Source organism: Littorina saxatilis, linkage group LG1, assembly GCF_037325665.1.
Source record: "Littorina saxatilis isolate snail1 linkage group LG1, US_GU_Lsax_2.0, whole genome shotgun sequence".
Classification (NCBI taxonomy): domain Eukaryota; kingdom Metazoa; phylum Mollusca; class Gastropoda; order Littorinimorpha; family Littorinidae; genus Littorina; species Littorina saxatilis.
This window is the reverse complement of record NC_090245.1, coordinates 108426711-108447137: the sequence shown is the minus strand read 5'-3', so window position 1 is coordinate 108447137 and position 20427 is coordinate 108426711. Positions and strand designations below refer to the sequence as shown.

The 20427-nt window shown below is 44.6% G+C and overlaps 1 protein-coding gene and 1 long non-coding RNA gene across 2 annotated transcripts in view; one reads left to right on the top strand and one right to left on the bottom strand.

The window, feature by feature from the left end:
• LOC138958163 (neuronal acetylcholine receptor subunit alpha-10-like) overlaps positions 1-20427 on the top strand; it is a 48521-nt gene that overhangs the window by 12522 nt on the left and 15572 nt on the right. The window contains exon 4 of the mRNA XM_070329244.1: positions 3786-3830. Coding sequence (XP_070185345.1) covers positions 3786-3830 — 45 coding nt within the window. The remainder of the gene's footprint in view (positions 1-3785; positions 3831-20427) is intronic.
• LOC138958809 (uncharacterized) lies at positions 14184-15312 on the bottom strand. The gene is made up of 2 exons (XR_011453518.1): positions 14910-15312; positions 14184-14625 (listed from the first exon to the last, which is right to left on the bottom strand). It is a non-coding gene; the product is annotated as an uncharacterized lncRNA (long non-coding RNA).

Below are 20427 nucleotides of genomic sequence, written 5' to 3'. Positions count from 1 at the left end.
GATCCGAAATGTGGATGTGCACATAAATGTAAGACAATGCTACACTAAAACACCATTTGCTACGCTGACATTTGAAAAAGAAAGTTAATTTATCACTTGAGGTTTCACAAGGGTCGGCAGGTCTGTTCATGTGAGGGAGGAAAGCCAACAGGTCTGTTCATGTGAGGGAGGAAAGCCAACCGTCTGTTCATGTGAGGGAGGAAAGACGACATGTCTGTACATGTGAGGGAGGAAAGACGACAGGTCTGTACATGTGAGGGAGGAAAGACGACATGTCTGTTCATGTGAGGGAGGAAAGACGACAGGTCTGTTCATGTGAGGGAGGAAAGACGACATGTCTGTTCATGTGAGGGAGGAAAGACGACAGGTCTGTTCATGTGAGGGAGGAAAGACGACAGGTCTGTTCATGTGAGGGAGGAAAGCCAACAGGTCTGTTCATGTGAGGGAGGAAAGACGACATGTCTGTTCATGTGAGGGAGGAAAGACGACAGGTCTGTTCATGTGAGGGAGGAAAGACGACATGTCTGTTCATGTGAGGGAGGAAAGCCAACAGGTCTGTACATGTGAGGGAGGAAAGCCAACAGGTCTGTTCATGTGAGGGAGGAAAGCCAACAGGTCTGTTCATGTGAGGGAGGAAAGCCAACCGTCTGTTCATGTGAGGGAGGAAAGCCAACAGGTCTGTTCATGTGAGGGAGGAAAGCCAACAGGTCTGTTCATGTGAGGGAGGAAAGCCAACAGGTCTGTTCATGTGAGGGAGGAAAGACGACAGGTCTGTTCATGTGAGGGAGGAAAGCCAACAGGTCTGTACATGTGAGGGAGGAAAGACGACAGGTCTGTTCATGTGAGGGAGGAAAGCCAACAGGTCTGTTCATGTGAGGGAGGAAAGACGACAGGTCTGTTCATGTGAGGGAGGAAAGCCAACAGGTCTGTTCATGTGAGGGAGGAAAGCCAACAGGTCTGTTCATGTGAGGGAGGAAAGCCAACAGGTCTGTTCATGTGAGGGAGGAAAGCCGACAGGTCTGTTCATGTGAGGGAGGAAAGACGACAGGTCTGTTCATGTGAGGGAGGAAAGACGACAGGTCTGTACATGTGAGGGAGGAAAGACGACAGGTCTGTACATGTGAGGGAGGAAAGCCAACAGGTCTGTTCATGTGAGGGAGGAAAGCAGAACAAGGAAGAATGAAATGAACATCCCAAAATCCGAGCTGTTCCCCAAAACGTGCATCGAAATGTCATTTTCTTCTGGCTAACTAGGATGTAGGACAAACCTGGCTGTCTGTGTAAGCCCACTTGAGGGGCTACTCTATTACTCTTGACTTAGCGCCCTTTTCACCACATTATTACCGGGGCCTCGACGTGCACGCACGCACCCCTTGTTTGAGAGCGAGCGAGCGAAGGAGAGAGATGGAACAAGAACAAGAACAAGAACAAGAACAATTCTTTATTTAACGAGGGTAATAGAGTAAGCAGTGATCTGCTTTTTTACATCTGGCCCTCGCCCTAAAGAGGGACTAGTCTAAAATTGCTTAAGAATAAGCAAGTAAAGAAAACTACTGCTACATGATTATAATAAAATGAAAGTAAGAACATATCAATTTACATGTTTTATACAATACATTGCTTAAATGAAAAATGTAAGTTCATTTGACATGAGTTAAGAATTATAGAGTAGATTGCACTGACGTAACAAAGCTGTACTGAATGCCATGCCCATTGACATACACTGCATTCGAAAAAATCAGTGTATATAAAAATAATAATACATTGCTAAAAAGCACCGGTTGTTGGTTTTAACAACCATTCTAGCGACAACAGATGTTTATTTAGACTTCATGAGATAAGACGTATATCTGGTCTTAATAACGTTTGTGCTGCTAGTTTGCCGTAGGATTGTCGGAAGAGCGTTCCAGAGACTGCTACCTGAATAGACTAAACTAGATTTGAATAGGTCAATCCTAGGCAGAGGCATGTTCAGTCTCATCAATTGGCGTGAAGTTTTTAACGTGAATTTGGAAAATATGGTTTGAGGTACACATCCATGAATAATTTTATGCATAAGGGTACCTTTATTATAACTTAGCCTTGCCTTCAGAGGAAGAATGCCTAAGTTCATGTAGTCTAACTGAAATAGGGTTGTTTTCTTTAATAAGACTACTTTAAGCGCTCGTTTATGCAATCTAATTAGTGGTTTGAATGAATTTTCACTTGCCGAGTCCCACAAGGTAGACGCGTAGTCAATAACAGACTGAATATGAGCATTACAGAATAATGGAGAGAGAGAGGGGGCGTTTGTTTGAGAGAGCGAGCGAGAGAGAGATGGAGAGAGAGAGAGCGAGCGAGAGAGAGAGCGAGAGAGAGAGGGAGAGAGATGATGATGGAACTTTATTTTTCAAGGATAGAAGTTTAAGGCGTCGCCTTTTCTTACAACCGGTCCTTTGAGATGGAGAGAGAGAGAGAGAGAGAGAGAGAGAGAGAGAGAGAGAGAGAGAGAGAGAGAGAGAGAGAGAGAGAGAGAGAGAGAGAGAGAGAGAGAGAGAGAGAGAGAGAGCGCGCTTTGGAGAAAGAACTGCGCGTCCCATGCTTATAGAGGCAGCCTAAACGTCAGTTCCGGTCAGCGGTGATTGGCAGCATTATCGCTATGGGAATTTCATGACATCACTAACTCGCTCTCTACGCTGGTCACGTGACCCGGTGATGTCCCAGCAGTGACGACAACTGACACCCCAAAAGGCCATATGTCATTGAACACGCTCTGCTGCTATTACTGTCCTGCATGAGGCTATTACTTCACCGCACAACTCTTCCGCCTGCTGAATAGGACTTGTTCCGCTGAATAGCTTTATGGGAAGAGTGTCGGAAGGGCTTTAATATTTGCTAGAACTGGCAAATGGCTGCCTCTTTGCAATGGGTCAAAGGAGCCACAGGAGTGGTACCAGGAAAATCGCTTCTGAGAAATTCACCCACTCTGTCGAATTAGATTCCATCTGCCTGAGTAGTTCTTGGCAGAATGGTTGAATCGTGAAAGTTGCGTCATTGTCTGCATCATCTCTTTTCGCAGAACGGTTGAATAATCTATTTGCCTTAATACTGCCCATGTCAGACTGTTGCGTGACTGATGTGGTAACGATGTGTGATCTTGTCTCACTGATGTCAAAATGACGTGTCTTTGTGCGGTGTGACTGGTGTTGGAATGATGTGTGATCTTGTCTTACTGATGTCAAAATGACGTGTCTTTGTGCGGTGTGACTGGTGTTGGACTCTGAGCCTTGGTCGATAAAGATGAAACAAAAGACGATATGGTCCCCTTGGACCAACAAAAAAGCTGGTCTGTCAACAAGCCACCAAACATCTTATATTGTCTCACTGATGTCAAAATGACGTGTCTTTGTGCGGTGTGACTGATGTTAGAATGATGTGTGATGTTTGGGACAGAGCCGGAGTGGCACAGTGGTTGGAGCGCTTGCCTCACGCTGGAGGTCGTGGGTTCGATCCCGATTTTACCGAGCGCGTTCCAGCGAGGCAGCAAGGGAGAGGCATGGGTACCGCCCCCATGAAAAGCCGACCAGAGAGTCCTTGACTCTAACATCTCGCTCCCCGTCGATCAAAAAATGGTTGTGGGACTACCTTTACCGTTACCCTTCAAGTTTAACCTGATGTTTTGGACTGTTGTCAAAGTAACGTTGTCTTAATGCGTTGTATTTGATGTTGAATCATGTATGATGATGTCACACTGATGATGTCACAGTGATGTCACAATGACGTGTCTGTGTTTTTGTTTGTTACAGGACGAGAAGGACCAAGTGCTGGTGACCAACGTCTGGCTGGACCAGGTCTGTGTTACACCTGTCTGTCTGTCTGTCTATCTGTCTGTCCGTCTCTCTCTCTCTGTGCCTCTGTCTCTCTCTCTCTCTCTCTCTCTCTCTCTCTCTCTCTCTCTCTCTCTCTCTCTCTCTCTCTCTCTCTCTCTCTCTCTCCACGCCTCCCATTCCCCCGTGTTTTACAGCAGGTAACCAAGGGTGTATTATGTTCACATGTGATTCCCAAATGTTATCATTCACACTTCATGCCCGGGTTAATCTCATCACAGAGAGAGGTGTACGGTTTATGCAGGCAGAACAAAAGCAGCAAAACTATGGCCGAGAGCCCAGGGTATATAGTTCCCGAAGCAAACGCGATGAGCTAAATGCCGCAGCACTATTATCTCCCCATACACGGCTTAGGGCTAGCTTGGTACCATCAGCCGCCGACATCTTGCCCCCCCCCCCCTCCCTCCCTCCTCTCTAATCCGCTTACTCCGATAAATCGCCACCCCTCACAGGACACCACTCTCACCCAACTTCCGTCGCTTGGGGGACTTCTGATTGGCTTATCTCCCTTACCCAGGATTACGTCCCCTGCGGCGACCAGCGGACTCGATGCGACTCTGAGCTGGCTGTGCCGTGGCTGGCTGGCAACACGGGGCTTCTCGGGCTGACGATCTTATGGGATCTCCGCCTTCTTGGCACTGCCGGTGATTGTGTACGGTTTCTCTCTGTAACTGATGAGTTTGCTGTTAATGCTGCTAAGACACGTAAGCTGGAGTCGTTTTGTGGTTCGCATCACGTTTTGCGAAAGCTTGTAAAGGCTGCGCGCGATTCCGTGTGGGTGTTAACAAATTTGTGTATTGTCTCTTTAAAAATATAAAATTAGCTTTTAAGGCTTCTTCAAGAAAATATAACAACATCAAACCAAGACAATACACGATGATCATGAAATGTACGCAACAATATTTCATTTCCCTTTTACAATGGTTGTGTGTGTGTGTGTGTGTGTGTGTGTGTGTGTGTGTGTGTGTGTGTGTGTGTGTGTGTGTGTGTGTGTGTGTCTGCCTGTCTGTCTGTATGTGTGGGTGGGTGTGTGTGTGAGTGTGTGTGTGTGTGTGTGTGTGTGTCCCTCAGACTAAAGTGACGTCCAATGCCTGCTTCTGTCAACGAGTAAATGGAAGTGACTGAACTTACAGTTTTAACAAAAAATACTTAGGCCCCTATCCTTCAGCAAAGTTATTTGTTCTATTCGTCTTGGTGACGGAGGGGGGGGGGGGCAGATGGAGGAGGAGAAAGGATAGAGCAAGAATGGGTATCTTACGAGGGACCCGAACTAAGTAAACGGACCCTACGCCTAGGTGAAGAAATCCATGTTCACATCGGTTTTTGTTTTGTTTTCTTGGAGTGGCTGCTCCAGGCCAAGAAGACACAGGGTGGGAGAGGAAGACACAGGGTGGAAGAGGGCGGCCAAGGGGGTTAGATTTAAGACTTCCTCCTTTTTTAATGAAGACCTTGGGTTTTCAGATGTTCTGTTCATAACCTTCGTAAATTAACCAACATTTTAAAACTCCCTCTTTTTTAAGACCATGATTTTCTGTGATTTTGTTTAGGTCTTAAAAGGGGGATTCCACTGTAGGCCCTATATCCATTATGATCTTCAACATGTTCTCGGCATCAGCGGACAATTGGACCTGGATTGAATATGTAGAGGTTACACGCCGAGTCTCAGTGATTATTAAAAATAATGGTCGAAGTTAGCGGATCATGAAAAATGCGAGCTTTAGCGAGCTTTTTCATGACCGCGAACTGAGACCATTATTTTTTATAATCACTGAGACGAGGTGTGTAACCTCTTTATTCCTCCTTTCTTCAGTTATTCAAAGAAAAGAGGAGGTTTTTTGCGAAAGTTTGATCGAATACTATACACTCTGCCAGTCAACCTGCGCAGGCGATCAATTAATGCGCGGTTGTATAGTTCCGTGCAAATCATTCCATTCTGTTAACACTTCTTGTCAGTTTTCCTATTTTGGACTAAAATCAAGTACACAGATATGCTGTTATTCTGCTGTGGCGGCAAAGGCAGATATTGTGTGTTCTATAGGATAATGTTCTTTCGTCAAATGGGACTAGCAGACGAACTTTTGCACCCGTGTTCCAACGTTAAAAACTGTATGAAGTTCAGTTTTCTGGGGAAAATAGTGTATGAAACCGCTTTATGTTGTTTAAATTGATGAGATGTGTGCATTTGGTTGCGTGTGATCTGTTTATTAAATGAAATATTTTTGAAAACTGACCGTCGGATTGCAGTCTGTTGTCGAAGAAACTGAGTGAAAAGAAGGGGAACTACTCTTGTCGCTAGACAAAGTATGAGTTACTTGCCTTGCGGGAAATTGCTTGTGATGAACGTTTGAGCACGGCAAATCTAGATTCAGAAAACAACCGAACTCATGGATTTTATATGAAGATTCATGTGTTCAGGCCTGTAGTTGTTAATTTAAATGCGGTATGTTTGTATTGTTTGCTCCAGAGATGTATACTTCGTACGTTAGAGCGTTCGGAACTTTTCAGTCGCAAAAAGTAGTACCGAAACAGAACAACTTCTCAACCCATTGCACTATCGAGGATTCAGGCTGTTGCTGGGTCGTTATTTGTTTGGTTGCTGGGTCATTATCGAAAAATAACTACCCCTACAAGTTTACAGAGGTAAAGAAGCAGAGGGGGGAATAAATATATATATATAGAGGTCTAAATGTCCTACTTTGACAGCTTGGTAGATAAATTGAAAGCCAGAAGATCTACGTTTCAAAGGTATCTGACACTGACAGTTGACCGGTCGGGGGTGAGACCAATTCGTCTGATGAAAAAGTATGCGTCAATGACCGCCGACCAAACAATACTGCCCTTCCAGCCTGTCCTTCAGTGGGCTTTCGAAGCTGACCGCATGGAGCTTTAGCACTGAGTTTTCGGTTAAAAGACGCTGCGAAGTCTTCGCGAAGTCGACTTCGGGCTCGATTAAGAACGGGCTTTTCGACACAGTCTTCGTGTTTCTCACGTCTTGTGCGATTGGAGAACCGTTGTCACGGCTGTCACCACTAAGAACTGAGACACGTGACGACTTTCGACAGAGGGAGGGTGGAAGGAGGAAGATGGAGGGCGAGAAAGAAAGATAAAAACCCACAAACACTTCAGTTCACACAGACAGAAAAAGTAGGCCGTTTGTTCCACAGCGACGCTTCAAACCTCTTACCGCACCGAGCTGGGAAACTAACCGAAATAAAGTGAGAGAAAAAGACTCGTGTGTCCAACAACAGCTGGTAACAAGAAACCCTGGAGTCATCAAAAGAGAAGGTTAACGGCAGTAAGAGACTTTGGAAGAAGAAAAAAAAGAGTCCTCGCAGGGGGTAGGGGGCAAGGGGGTAGTGATGGGGAGGTAGTGATGGGGGGGGGGGGGGGGGTAGAGAATGGGTGTGCAGGAGTCCTAGCAAGGGAATGGAGGCGAGGTGGGAGGGGGGTAGTGATGAGGGTTGGGGTAGGGGGTGGGGGAAAAAACGTTTCAAACAGACGACGTTTGGTAGATGCATGAAGAGTGCAGGCTGTGGAGTGAAGTGGAGAGCAGCGGGAGTCGTCAGGGATTGATGCTTATTGATTTTCACGGCGCTTTTGACGCTGGCCGGGTCCCTCCCGCTCCACCCCTTATTTCCCACAGCTCGTTTGTCTCAAACCGCACAACTTCACGTCCTCACAAAACTTTTTTTGTCTGGAGTTGTGAGTTTTCCGGCGCACGTTTCGTTTTTGAAGCGGTAGGAAAGAGGAGACAGAAGTGGCGGTGAGAAAGAGACGGGAACGATTGTGACATAAAGACAGGGAGAGGTGAAACAGTGGCGGTGAGAAAGAGACGGGAACGATTGTGACATAAAGACAGTGAGAGGTGAAACAGAGGCGGTGAGAAAGAGACGGGAACGATTGTGACATAAAGACAGTGAGAGGTGAAACAGAGGCGATGAGAAAGAGACGGGAACGATTGTGACATAAAGACAGGGAGAGGTGAAACAGAGGCGGTGAGAAAGAGACGGGAACGATTGTGACATAAGGACAGGGAGAGGTGAAACAGAGGCGGTGAGAAAGAGACGGGAACGATTGTGACATAAAGACAGTGAGAGGTGAAACAGAGGCGGTGAGAAAGAGACGGGAACGATTGTGACATAAAGACAGTGAGAGGTGAAACAGAGGCGGTGAGAAAGAGACGGGAACGATTGTGACATAAAGACAGGGAGAGGTGAAACAGAGGCGGTGAGAAAGAGACGGGAACGATTGTGACATAAAGACAGTGAGAGGTGAAACAGAGGCGGTGAGAAAGAGACGGGAACGATTGTGACATAAAGACAGTGAGAGGTGAAACAGAGGCGGTGAGAAAGAGACGGGAACGATTGTGACATAAAGACAGGGAGAGGTGAAACAGAGGCGGTGAGAAAGAGACGGGAACGATTGTGACATAAAGACAGTGAGAGGTGAAACAGAGGCGGTGAGAAAGAGACGGGAACGATTGTGACATAAAGACAGGGAGAGGTGAAACAGAGGCGATGAGAAAGAGACGGGAACGATTGTGACATAAAGACAGTGAGAGGTGAAACAGAGGCGATGAGAAAGAGACGGGAACGATTGTGACATAAAGACAGTGAGAGGTGAAACAGAGGCGGTGAGAAAGAGACGGGAACGATTGTGACATAAAGACAGGGAGAGGTGAAACAGAGGCGATGAGAAAGAGACGGGAACGATTGTGACATAAAGACAGTGAGAGGTGAAACAGAGGCGATGAGAAAGAGACGGGAACGATTGTGACATAAAGACAGTGAGAGGTGAAACAGAGGCGGTGAGAAAGAGACGGGAACGATTGTGACATAAAGACAGGGAGAGGTGAAACAGAGGCGATGAGAAAGAGACGGGAACGATTGTGACATAAAGACAGTGAGAGGTGAAACAGAGGCGGTGAGAAAGAGACGGGAACGATTGTGACATAAAGACAGGGAGAGGTGAAACAGAGGCGGTGAGAAAGAGACGGGAACGATTGTGACATAAAGACAGGGAGAGGTGAAACAGAGGCGGTGAGAAAGAGACGGGAACGATTGTGACATAAAGACAGGGAGAGGTGAAACAGAGGCGGTGAGAAAGAGACGGGAACGATTGTGACATAAAGACAGGGAGAGGTGAAACAGAGGCGGTGAGAAAGAGACGGGAACGATTGTGACATAAAGACAGGGAGAGGTGAAACAGAGGCGATGAGAAAGAGACGGGAACGATTGTGACATAAAGACAGTGAGAGGTGAAACAGAGGCGATGAGAAAGAGACGGGAACGATTGTGACATAAAGACAGTGAGAGGTGAAACAGAGGCGGTGAGAAAGAGACGGGAACGATTGTGACATAAAGACAGGGAGAGGTGAAACAGAGGCGGTGAGAAAGAGACGGGAACGATTGTGACATAAAGACAGTGAGAGGTGAAACAGAGGCGGTGAGAAAGAGACGGGAACGATTGTGACATAAAGACAGTGAGAGGTGAAACAGAGGCGGTGAGAAAGAGACGGGAACGATTGTGACATAAAGACAGTGAGAGGTGAAACAGAGGCGGTGAGAAAGAGACGGGAACGATTGTGACATAAAGACAGTGAGAGGTGAAACAGAGGCGGTGAGAAAGAGACGGGAACGATTGTGACATAAAGACAGTGAGAGGTGAAACAGAGGCGGTGAGAAAGAGACGGGAACGATTGTGACATAAAGACAGTGAGAGGTGAAACAGAGGCGGTGAGAAAGAGACGGGAACGATTGTGACATAAAGACAGTGAGAGGTGAAACAGAGGCGGTGAGAAAGAGACGGGAACGATTGTGACATAAAGACAGTGAGAGGTGAAACAGAGGCGGTGAGAAAGAGACGGGAACGATTGTGACATAAAGACAGGGAGAGGTGAAACAGAGGCGGTGAGAAAGAGACGGGAACGATTGTGACATAAAGACAGTGAGAGGTGAAACAGAGGCGGTGAGAAAGAGACGGGAACGATTGTGACATAAAGACAGTGAGAGGTGAAACAGAGGCGGTGAGAAAGAGACGGGAACGATTGTGACATAAAGACAGTGAGAGGTGAAACAGAGGCGGTGAGAAAGAGACGGGAACGATTGTGACATAAAGACAGGGAGAGGTGAAACAGTGGCGGTGAGAAAGAGACGGGAACGATTGTGACATAAAGACAGTGAGAGGTGAAACAGTGGCGGTGAGAAAGAGACGGGAACGATTGTGACATAAAGACAGGGAGAGGTGAAACAGAGGCGATGAAAAAGGACAAACCGATGTTGACAAAGGAGGATTTTTAAGGGGTGGGGTGGGGTGGGGTTGGGAGGGGGGTGTGAAGCAGAGGGTGGAGTGAGGGGGGTGGGGGTAGAAATAGAGCATCAATTTGTGGCCATGGGAACAATTCAAAAATCACAAATTACAGAAACATTTAATGACAAACGACACCGATTAATGACAAACGACACCGATTACACAAACCAAGACGTCTATTCTTGGCCCTCTTTCCAAAACACAGAGCTCTGACGTCAAAAGTTAAAGAACGTTCGAGAAGACGTTATAGTGCGAATCAGTGATAGTGTCACGTGGTCATTCTGTCACTTATACTGCATGTCTCCCCAGGAACAGACAAAGAATTTCGAGAACATAGTTTGTTTCGGTTACTTCATCATATCAGCAGGAGAAAATCACTTGTAAGGCCACCGCTAAGCTATTCATGTATCGGTATCGTTTCTCATTGATTGGTCATCTTCGCTCTACTGCAGGCAGTCGGTTACCACTGTATTGGTGTCACCCCCCTCACCTCCTCCCTCACCCACCCCCACCGTTCCCTTCTCCCAATGTCTGCCAGAAAGTACTGTGGAAACAGGGAGATACAGACGCTGCCTGGCTTTGTGTCTGGATGCAGGTGATTTCGTGCATCTCACTGACAGCAGGGTCGAAAGACTCGCTAGTTTCAATGACAATCTCTTGACGACGACGAAATGATGTCAGTGTACTTATTTGACGTACAACCCTAAACGAACGACAACATGCATTGTTTAACACCCTTGTTTGATGTTCAACCCTAAACGAACGACAACATGCATTTCACCAAAAGATGTCAGTGTTGTTTAACACCCTTGTTTGATGTTCAACCCTAAACGAACGACAACATGCATTTCACCAAAAGATGTCAGTGTTGTTTAACACCCTTGTTTGATGTTCAACCCTAAACGAACGACAACATGCATTTCACCAAAAGATGTCAGTGTTGTTTAACACCCTTGTTTGATGTTCAACCCTAAAGCCGGTCCTTCATTGAGTCTGAAGTGGACTTCGCGAAGCCTTCTTACCGAAAACTCAGTGCCAAAGCTTCGTGTGGCTAGCCTCTTACCGAAAACTCAGTGCCAAAGCTCCGTGTGGCTAGCCTCTTACCGAAAACTCAGTGCCAAAGCTCCGTGTGGCTAGCCTCTTACCGAAAACTCAGTGCCAAAGCTTCGTGTGGCTAGCCTCTTACCGAAAACTCAGTGCCAAAGCTCCGTGTGGCTAGCCTCTTACCGAAAACTCAGTGCCAAAGCTTCGTGTGGCTAGCCTCTTACCGAAAACTCAGTGCCAAAGCTTCGTGTGGCTAGCTTCACCAAGTATATTTGGCGTAGTCCACTTCGCCCAGTTCAGGACAGGCTTAAACGAACAAAGCAATGCATTTCACCCAGAGATGTCAGTGTCTTGTGACGCCATTGATTTGATGTACAACCTCAAACGAGTAGCAACACGCATTTCACCAAAACATCAGTGTCGTATAACATCACTGACTTGATGTAAGCCTACAACCTCAAACGAGTAGCAACACGCACTTCACCAAAACATCACTGTCCGCCACAGCTTGCTGGGGGGAATGCCAACCTCAAGCCCGTGACGACGTGCACATATCAGTCAGTGGTGTACACAGATCGACACGGCACACATCGTATGATGGCCTCCAGTGGCCTCCAGGTCTTCCCTGATACTGACCACTGTGGCCGCTGAGGACGTTAAACTTCAATTTGATTGACCAGGGCTTGAAATCCTACTCCCTTTGGATGATTTCCTCCAATAAAAGATTGTTTTTTTCCTCCCTACAGGCGGTCCTTCATTCAGCCCGAAGACGTCGCGAAGTCTTTTTACCGAAAACTCGGTGCTAAAGCTTCGTGCCCCCAGCTTCGCCAAGTCTTTTTACCGAAAACTCAGTGCTAAAGCTTCGTGCCCCCAGCTTCGCCAAGTCTTTTTACCGAAAACTCAGTGCTAAAGCTTCGTGCCCCCAGCTTCGCCAAGTCTTTTTACCGAAAACTCAGTGCTAAAGCTTCGTGCCCCCAGCTTCGCCAAGTCTTTTTACCGAAAACTCAGTGCTAAAGCTTCGTGCCCCCAGCTTCGCCAAGTCTTTTTACCGAAAACTCAGTGCTAAAGCTTCGTGCCCCCAGCTTCGCCAAGTCTTTTTACCGAAAACTCAGTACTAAAGCTTCGTGCCCCCAGCTTCGCCAAGTCTTTTTACCGAAAACTCAGTACTAAAGCTTCGTGCCCCCAGCTTCGCCAAGTCTTTTTACCGAAAACTCAGTACTAAAGCTTCGTGCCCCCAGCTTCGCCAAGTCTTTTTACCGAAAACTCGGTGCTAAAGCTTCGTGCCCCCAGCTTCGCCAAGTCTTTTTACCGAAAACTCGGTGCTAAAGCTTCGTGCCCCCAGCTTCGCCAAGTATTTTTACCGAAAACTCAGTGCTAAAGCTTCGTGCCCCCAGCTTCGCCAAGTCTTTTTACCGAAAACTCAGTGCTAAAGCTTCGTGCCCCCAGCTTCGCCAAGTATACTTCGCGTAGTCGACTTCGCCCAGTTAAGGACAGGCTGTAATGCCCTTGTCTCTCTATACCCAAAGTTATGCTCAGATTGGTAAGATTGGTAACAGTTTAACGTTTTCCGAGGGGGGGGAGGCTTGGAACCTTGAGAGGGGTGTTTCTACTTTCCTTAGCCACTTTGATAGTCCACACGCCGAAAGTTCCCTCCTTTTTATATTTAGTCAAGTTTTGACTAAATATTTTAACATCGAGGGGGAATCGAAACGAGGGTCGTGGTGTATGTGCGTATGTGTGTGCGTGCGTGTGTGTGTGTGTGTGTGTAGAGCGATTCAGACTAAACTACTGGACCGATCTTTATGAAATTTGACATGAGAGTTCCTGGGTATGAAATCCCCGAACGTTTTTTTCATTTTTTTGATAAATGTCTTTGATGACGTCATATCCGGCTTTTCGTGAAAGTTGAGGCGGCACTGTCACGCCCTCATTTTTCAACCAAATTGGTTGAAATTTTGGTCAAGTACTCTTCAACGAAGCCCGGGGTTCGGTATTGCATTTCAGCTTGGTGGCTTAAAAATTAATTAATGACTTTGGTCATTAAAAATCGGAAAATTGTAAAAAAAAATAAAAATTTATAAAACGATCCAAATTTACGTTTATCTTATTCTCCATCATTTGCTGATTCCAAAAACATATAAATATTTTATATTCGGATTAAAAACAAGCTCTGAAAATTAAATATATAAAAATTATTATCAATTTTGTTTTTTCGAAATCAATTTAAAAACACCTTCATCTTATTCCTTGTCGGTTCCTGATTCCAAAAACATATAGATATGATATGTTTGGATTAAAAACACGCTCAGAAAGTTAAAACAAAGAGAGGTACAGAAAAGCGTGCTATCCTTCTCAGCGCAACGAATACCCCGCTCTTCTTGTCAATTCCACGTGTTCTGTGAGTTCGACAGCTACTTGACTAAATATTGTATTTTCGCCTTACGCGACTTGTTCATTTTGTTCCATTTCCAGTCCAGTCCATTCAGCATGATAAAGAGACACTATTGAGGCGCTTTGCGTGTCGTTGGAGGGATTGATTCACTGTCAATACTGCATTCACGACTGACCAGACCGGACCGGAGTGAGAGAGACTGAAGTGATTGGTAGTTGATCAATGTAATCAAGACCAGGTTCGTGCTGGACGTGTACGTGAGGACATAGCCCACTTATCCGACAAAACATTCTGATTTGTTCGCGACGAACGTCCTTTGACGATGGCTGTCTCATACCGGCTGGACATGTCAGCAAAATTAAGTGATATCACTGTTATGGAGTGGTATAGCCCTTATTGCGCCAGATGTTATGGTCCTTTATTGGCCGGTTTCTAGACAATCATAAATGCCTCTACACCACTCTATAAATTTAGTATTTGTTTACAGGCTGGAATGTAATCTGATTAGTTGTCCGCTACAGTAGCTTACAAGGCACAAGCGCACACGCACTCACACACGCAAAAACCTGGTGTTAAATGGATCTTGACACTGCCAAGACTAATTATTATTGTTTACAAAGCTTTTTACATCACAAAATCATTTCCGGGCTTCGACCAGTACTCTAGGCCGACAACACCGCAAGAAACTCTACAGTCCAAGACGCAGACACCTTTTGGCTCAAACAAAGCAGCTTAACAGGTAAGACGAATAGGTATTCTACTGTACGTTACCCTACTGCCATCTTTCGGCTTTCAAGATGTTGGTATGGCTGTAAGTCCTTCAGACGACTGACAAGGGTGCACCAGTCCTCACGACACCGCAACCATTGCTTGACGTAGTCCTTGATCCTTCCAGTTCGTCTCGGCGGCTAACTGTAGAACCCTGCCAGCTCTCCATGCCATGGTCATGTCCACCAAGCCGCAGTTGACTGGTTCAGTTCAGCCTCCGGCGATGAAAACCCTCCAGTTGGAACACTGTAAAGTTTAATTATAGTCCATAAATCAACTTGTCTTTAGTTTCTTTCACTCGCACAATAAAAATACTCACTCGTCCAACATATTAAGCTGCATGAGCCAATATAATTATTTACACGTTAATTCCTGTTTTCTAAAGCCAAGAAAACGTTACGTAAAACCCTCACATGTTTAAGCAGTGTAGCACAATAGCTTAGGCCTACACAATAACGTTAAACACAGAACCAGTCACTCTTCTCACATACGACATTATGACATGAAAATATAACCGGTTTCAAACATACCTCAAAAGAGTGTAAAGCCAACATTTAGTACAGTCGCCGGCCTGGCATGAATATGAAAATGGAAGATATCATGTAAGCTGATAGGGAAAGTTCGTCAGTCTTCATCCTTCTTCAGTCAGATACCTAAAACAGGAGCCCGTCTGCTAAAGTGTTACGAAAAACATGAGTCGAGCTTGGCTCCTTGACGGCGACTGATTTTACAAAGTCGTTCTTGCTATGACATTGCCAGTGAGCTGTCGTCTGCATCACTTGCACGTGAAAAACCTTGTCAGTTACACAAAGGTACAACTGCGGTCAACGTGACGGTATGCAGCCTATAGCCCTTTCCAATGTCTGACCATCGCTATAGTCTATTCTATTTACAACAATACACATTACCAAAAATACGAGTAAACCGCTTCGTAACAATCACACGTATGTTTGTACAGACAGCACAACACAATACAGGACATGTCAGCAAAATGAAGTGATATCACACGTATGTTTGTACAGACAGCACAATACCATAGACCAATGCCGTACTGACAGCCAAGAGATGAACTCTTTGTGATCTGACGACGTCAGTAATGGGGGCGTACGTATGTATAGTATGTATGTGGGTCATGGTGCTGATTGCTAGAATCGGCTCTTGGGGGGGGGGGGGGGGGCAGAGCGTAAATTCTGATCGTGCAGATGTGACTCATCAGTACCATTAAGTCAGATGTCACGGCCCTGCATCTCACTCCCCCCATGCCCTCATCATCCTGTCCCGGGCCCCTGGGTCCCCCATCCCGACCAATATGAGATGGAGCGATATGCAGCGCAGTCCTTTCGCCCTCTGCCCACTGCAAGCTACTGTCGGTATGGTGCACTTAGATCACTTCAACATCTTTATCTCATCCATGTTTTTCTTGTTTTATTTCTCTCTTTTTTTTTTTTGGGGGGGGGGGTCTGTGTGATGTATTGTTGCGTCTGTCTGTCTCTCTGTCTGTCTGTCTGTCTGTCTGTCTGTCTCTATATATCTCTCTCTCTGTCTGTCTCTATATCTCTCTCTGTCTGTCTAGCTCTCTCTCTCTCTGTCCCTCTCTCGCTCTCGCTCTCTCTCTCTCTCTCTCTCTCTCTCTCTCTCCTCTCCCTCTCTCTTTCTCCTCTCTCTTTCTCCTCTCTCTTTCTCTCACTCTCTCTTTTCTCTCCCTCTCTCTCTCCTCTCTCTCTCTCTCTCTCTTTCTCCTCTCTCTTTCTCCTCTCTCTTTCTTTCACTCTCTCTCTCCCCCGCTCTCTCCTCTCTCTCTCTCACTCCCCCTCTCTCTCTCACTCCGTCTCTCTCTCTCTCTCTCTCTCTCTCTCTGTCTCTCTCTCTCACTCTCTGTCGCTCTCCATCTCTCCGTCTCTCTCTCTCTCTCTCTCTCTCTCTCTCTCTCTCTCTCTCTCTCTCTCTCTCTCTCTCTCTCTCTCTCTCGACCTAGTAGATCACTCACTTCTACTAAAGAAATTAAAGTGCTATTTAAAAGACGACTCCGCCTGTGCCTTTTTTTAATCGTATCTTTCAAAACGGAAACAGTATGTATCCATTAACTGTAAAACTTCGTCAAACGAGTTTGTCAGGAGTGGTGTCCCTCAAGGGTCTGTATTAGGACCTATCTTGTTCTGTATTTATATAAATGATTTACCCCTTCATGTGTCCGATGAAAAAGTTAGATGTGAGTTCTTCGCGGATGACTCTTCTGTTCACACCAGTCAAAAATCTTTGGAATCCATCAACTCTTCTCTTCAAACAAGTGTGGATGAAATCACTGAGTGGTGCGTTTCTAATGCAATGATCATTCATCCGATTAAAACAAAGAGTATGGTGATAACCACGAGACAAAAACACCAATTAAGTCCTTTACAATTACAACTGTCAGTTTGTTCAACTCAAGTGCAGTAAGTTAGGGAACATAGATTATTTGGTGTTACCATTGATCAAGAGTTGAAATGGCAAACTCATTTGAGTAATATTTGCAAACTAGTATACAAAAATGTGTACCTGTTATCAAAATTAAGGCATTACGCAGATTCTGCAGCACTCAAAATGTTCTATTACGCCCACATAATGCCTCATATAAACTTCACATCGACACTTTGGGATAACTGCAGTGATGTTCATTTAAAAAGACTCAATTCCCTGCATCGCCGAGCTGCAAAACTTATTCTGCATGATTTGAATAGGTCCACGGATGATAAACTAAAGCTCTTGAATTTCCTCCCCTTGAAAGATCAGTTGACGTTAAACAAGGCTGTGTTCATGTATAAAATTCTAAATGACGACTGTCCTAAATATTTGCAATCACATTTCAAACATGCCACAAAAAGATATGGGTCCCAAAAAATCATCCCTCCTATACCTCGCATAGACCTCTACAAATCGAGCTTAGCCTTCTCGGGAGCGTTTCTCTGGAACTCCCCCCAACAGATAAGAAATGCAACTTCAGTGAAAATGTTTAAGAGACAGTCACGTTCACACATCATTCGTGAAGGAAATGTCTTGTTCGATTGTTATTTTGTTAAACATTTTGTACTAGTGTTAACGGATGTGTAGCTGATCGGAGCAACTTTATTCCCAAATGAAAGATATAACTATGTCAATGTAATTTTGTAATTTTTGAGTTCTCCTTATGTAATTCCTTAAATGCACATTGTGTTGCATTCCATACAATGTATTTCTGTATTTTATATGATTGAATTTATATTTTTAATGTGCGTCTGTCTTTATGTGTTGTATAAAGGACAGGTTGGAAGAATAGGCTTTGCCTAAAACCTTTATCCTTTTGTAATAAAGTTCTGAGTCTGAGTCTCTCTCTCTCTCTCTCTCTCTCTCTCTCTCTCTCTCTCTCTCTCTCTCTCTCTCTCTCTCTCTTTCTCTCTTATTATTATTATTATTATTATTATTATTATTATTATTATTATTATTACAACCATTATCATCATTATCATTATTATTATTGCTGTATCAAATACTATAACTTTTTCTTTGCCTTTAAATGCCATTTATTCTCATATGTACGATTATTTTGCCGTCAACCTTTTTTGCTCTTATAATGTTTTCATGTCTGTTTTGTATTCATGTTAGTTAGCAAGGACAGATTGTAAGACTAGGCAACGCCTAAAATCTCCATCCTTCTGTAATAAAGTTTAATCAATCAATCAATCAATCAATCTCTCTCTCTCACTCTCTTTCTCTCTCTCTCTCTCTCTCTCTCTCTCTCTCTCTCTCTCTCTCTCTCTCTCTCTCTCTCTCTCTCTCTCTCTCTCTCTCTCTCTCTCTTTAATGAAACTTCCTTTTTATATGATTTGAGTCATGTCAACTTTTCTCCTGTACATAATTGTGATAATTCTGACGATGCCTTATCCTTGTGGCAAAGCTTGTTTATGCCTATTGTGGACAAGCATGCCCCCATTCGAAGGAGGAGAGTTAAACAAAAGGCGCAGCCTGGGTGGATTACAGCTGAAATAATGGAGGCTATGAAAATTAGGGACACGCTTAAGAAGGACAAAAACACTAACGAGTACAAACTTCAGAGGAACAAAATCAGTGTTTTAGTGAAAAATTCGAAACGTAGGTATTTCGAACAGATGATTTCGAATAATTGTGATACAGCGCACCTCTGGCGTGCCATGAACGAGGTTACGCATAAGGCCAAAAAAAAAAAATAGGTCTGTTTACGGTAACCCGACCGACCCTAGTTTTTTCGCGCGACCCTAGACTTTTTTTTGGCATTTGGGAAAAAAAAAAAAAATAAATAAATATCTTGGTTTTTTTGGCAAAATAACGTAAAAATATGGTTTTTGGGGGGAAAAAAAAAAAAAAAAAAAAAAAAAAAAAATCCCGACCTACCGACCCTATTTTTTTGGCCTATGTTACCGTAAACAGACCTATTTTTCTTTTTGGCCTAAGCAGCGTAAGCCGTCTTTAGCGCCTTCGGTCGTGGAATCGCCAGACACGCTTAACAACCACTTCTTGTCCGCCGCGTCCCTCCTTACCCAATCTAATTCTATAGCCACACAAAACGAGTTCTCTAACCCTCTCCTTGAGAGTTTCTGTAGTGACCGGCTGCGGTCTGCTGACCAGAGCCCTATCCCTGCACTGGCAGTTCATGAAGTAGGGAAATATATATCTGACCTCAAGAATAAAAAGTCCGTGGGCGTAGACACTATTAGTACCTTCTTTCTAAAACTTTCACTTCCGTATATAGTAGAGTCCCTGACGTTCTTGTACAATCTATGTATTAAAACAAAGGTCTTTCCTCTGGAGTGGAAATGTGCTAAAGTTATTCCTATTCCTAAGACGTCGGATTCTAGCGACATCAACAACCTTCGTCCTATCTCTGTTCTATCGGTGCTCTCTAAGCCTCTTGAGATGCATATCCATAAACATGTAATCCATCACATGGAAAGCCACGATCTTTTTTACCAATTCCAATCTGGTTTTCGTAAGTTTCATTCTTGTTCCACGGCTCTTGTCCGTCTCTGTGACACCTGGCTGTCGGCTATCAACGATTCCAAATTAGTTGGTGCAGTTTTCCTCGATCTGAGGAAAGCGTTTGAAACAGTCGATCACAATATTCTCATAACTAAACTAAAGTTTTATATAAACAACAGTGATACAGTTAAGTTGCTTGCATCGTTCATCACGAACAGATCCCAGCGGGTATATCTAAATGGTCAATATTCACAAGATGGTGTTCTAAATTGCGGAGTTCCTCAGGGGTCCATTCTTGGCCCACTTTTATTTAGTATCTTCATAAACGACCTACCTTTGCATATTACGAATAAAAATGTATCTTGTGAGCTTTTTGCTGATGATAGCTCTCTTCACTCATCGTCCAAAAAAATAGTTCAAGTGGAGGTTGACCTTCAGCAGGGAATCAACGACATAGAACAGTGGTGTAGTAACAACAAAATGACCCTGCATCCCAAAAAATCCAGCAGAATGGTAGTCACATCAGAGAGCGCCCCTTCTCCTCAACTTAAAACTGCACTCAGATCCTATAGAACAGGTTTCATCACACAGAGTACTAGGAATTGAAGTTGACCAGGAGCTTAGGTGGAACATACACGTTAAGAATATCTGTAAAAAGCTGTCAAGCAATCTCCATCTCCTATCTAAACTAAAACCCTTTGTAGACAAGGAGGGACTGAAAATGTTTTACGTGGCACACTGTCTATCATATATTAATTATGCCTCCACGGTATGGTGCGGTGCCAGTGAAAATATAATGAAAAAACTAAACTCCTTGCACAGAAGAGGTGCTAAGCTTATTGTAACCAATCCTTATCTGTCCACGTCAGAAAAGTTGAAGGTAGCCAATATTCTTCCACTTCAACAGCAGTTTGATTACAACATCTTAATTCTAATGTACAAGGCGCTCAATGAGCTGGCCCCACCATACCTAAATGCATTCTTGACTAAAGCTTCCGAGCGTTATGTGTCAAACAAATCTATATATATATTACCAAGGACTCGCATAGATCTATACAAAACTAGCTTTGCTTTTGTGGG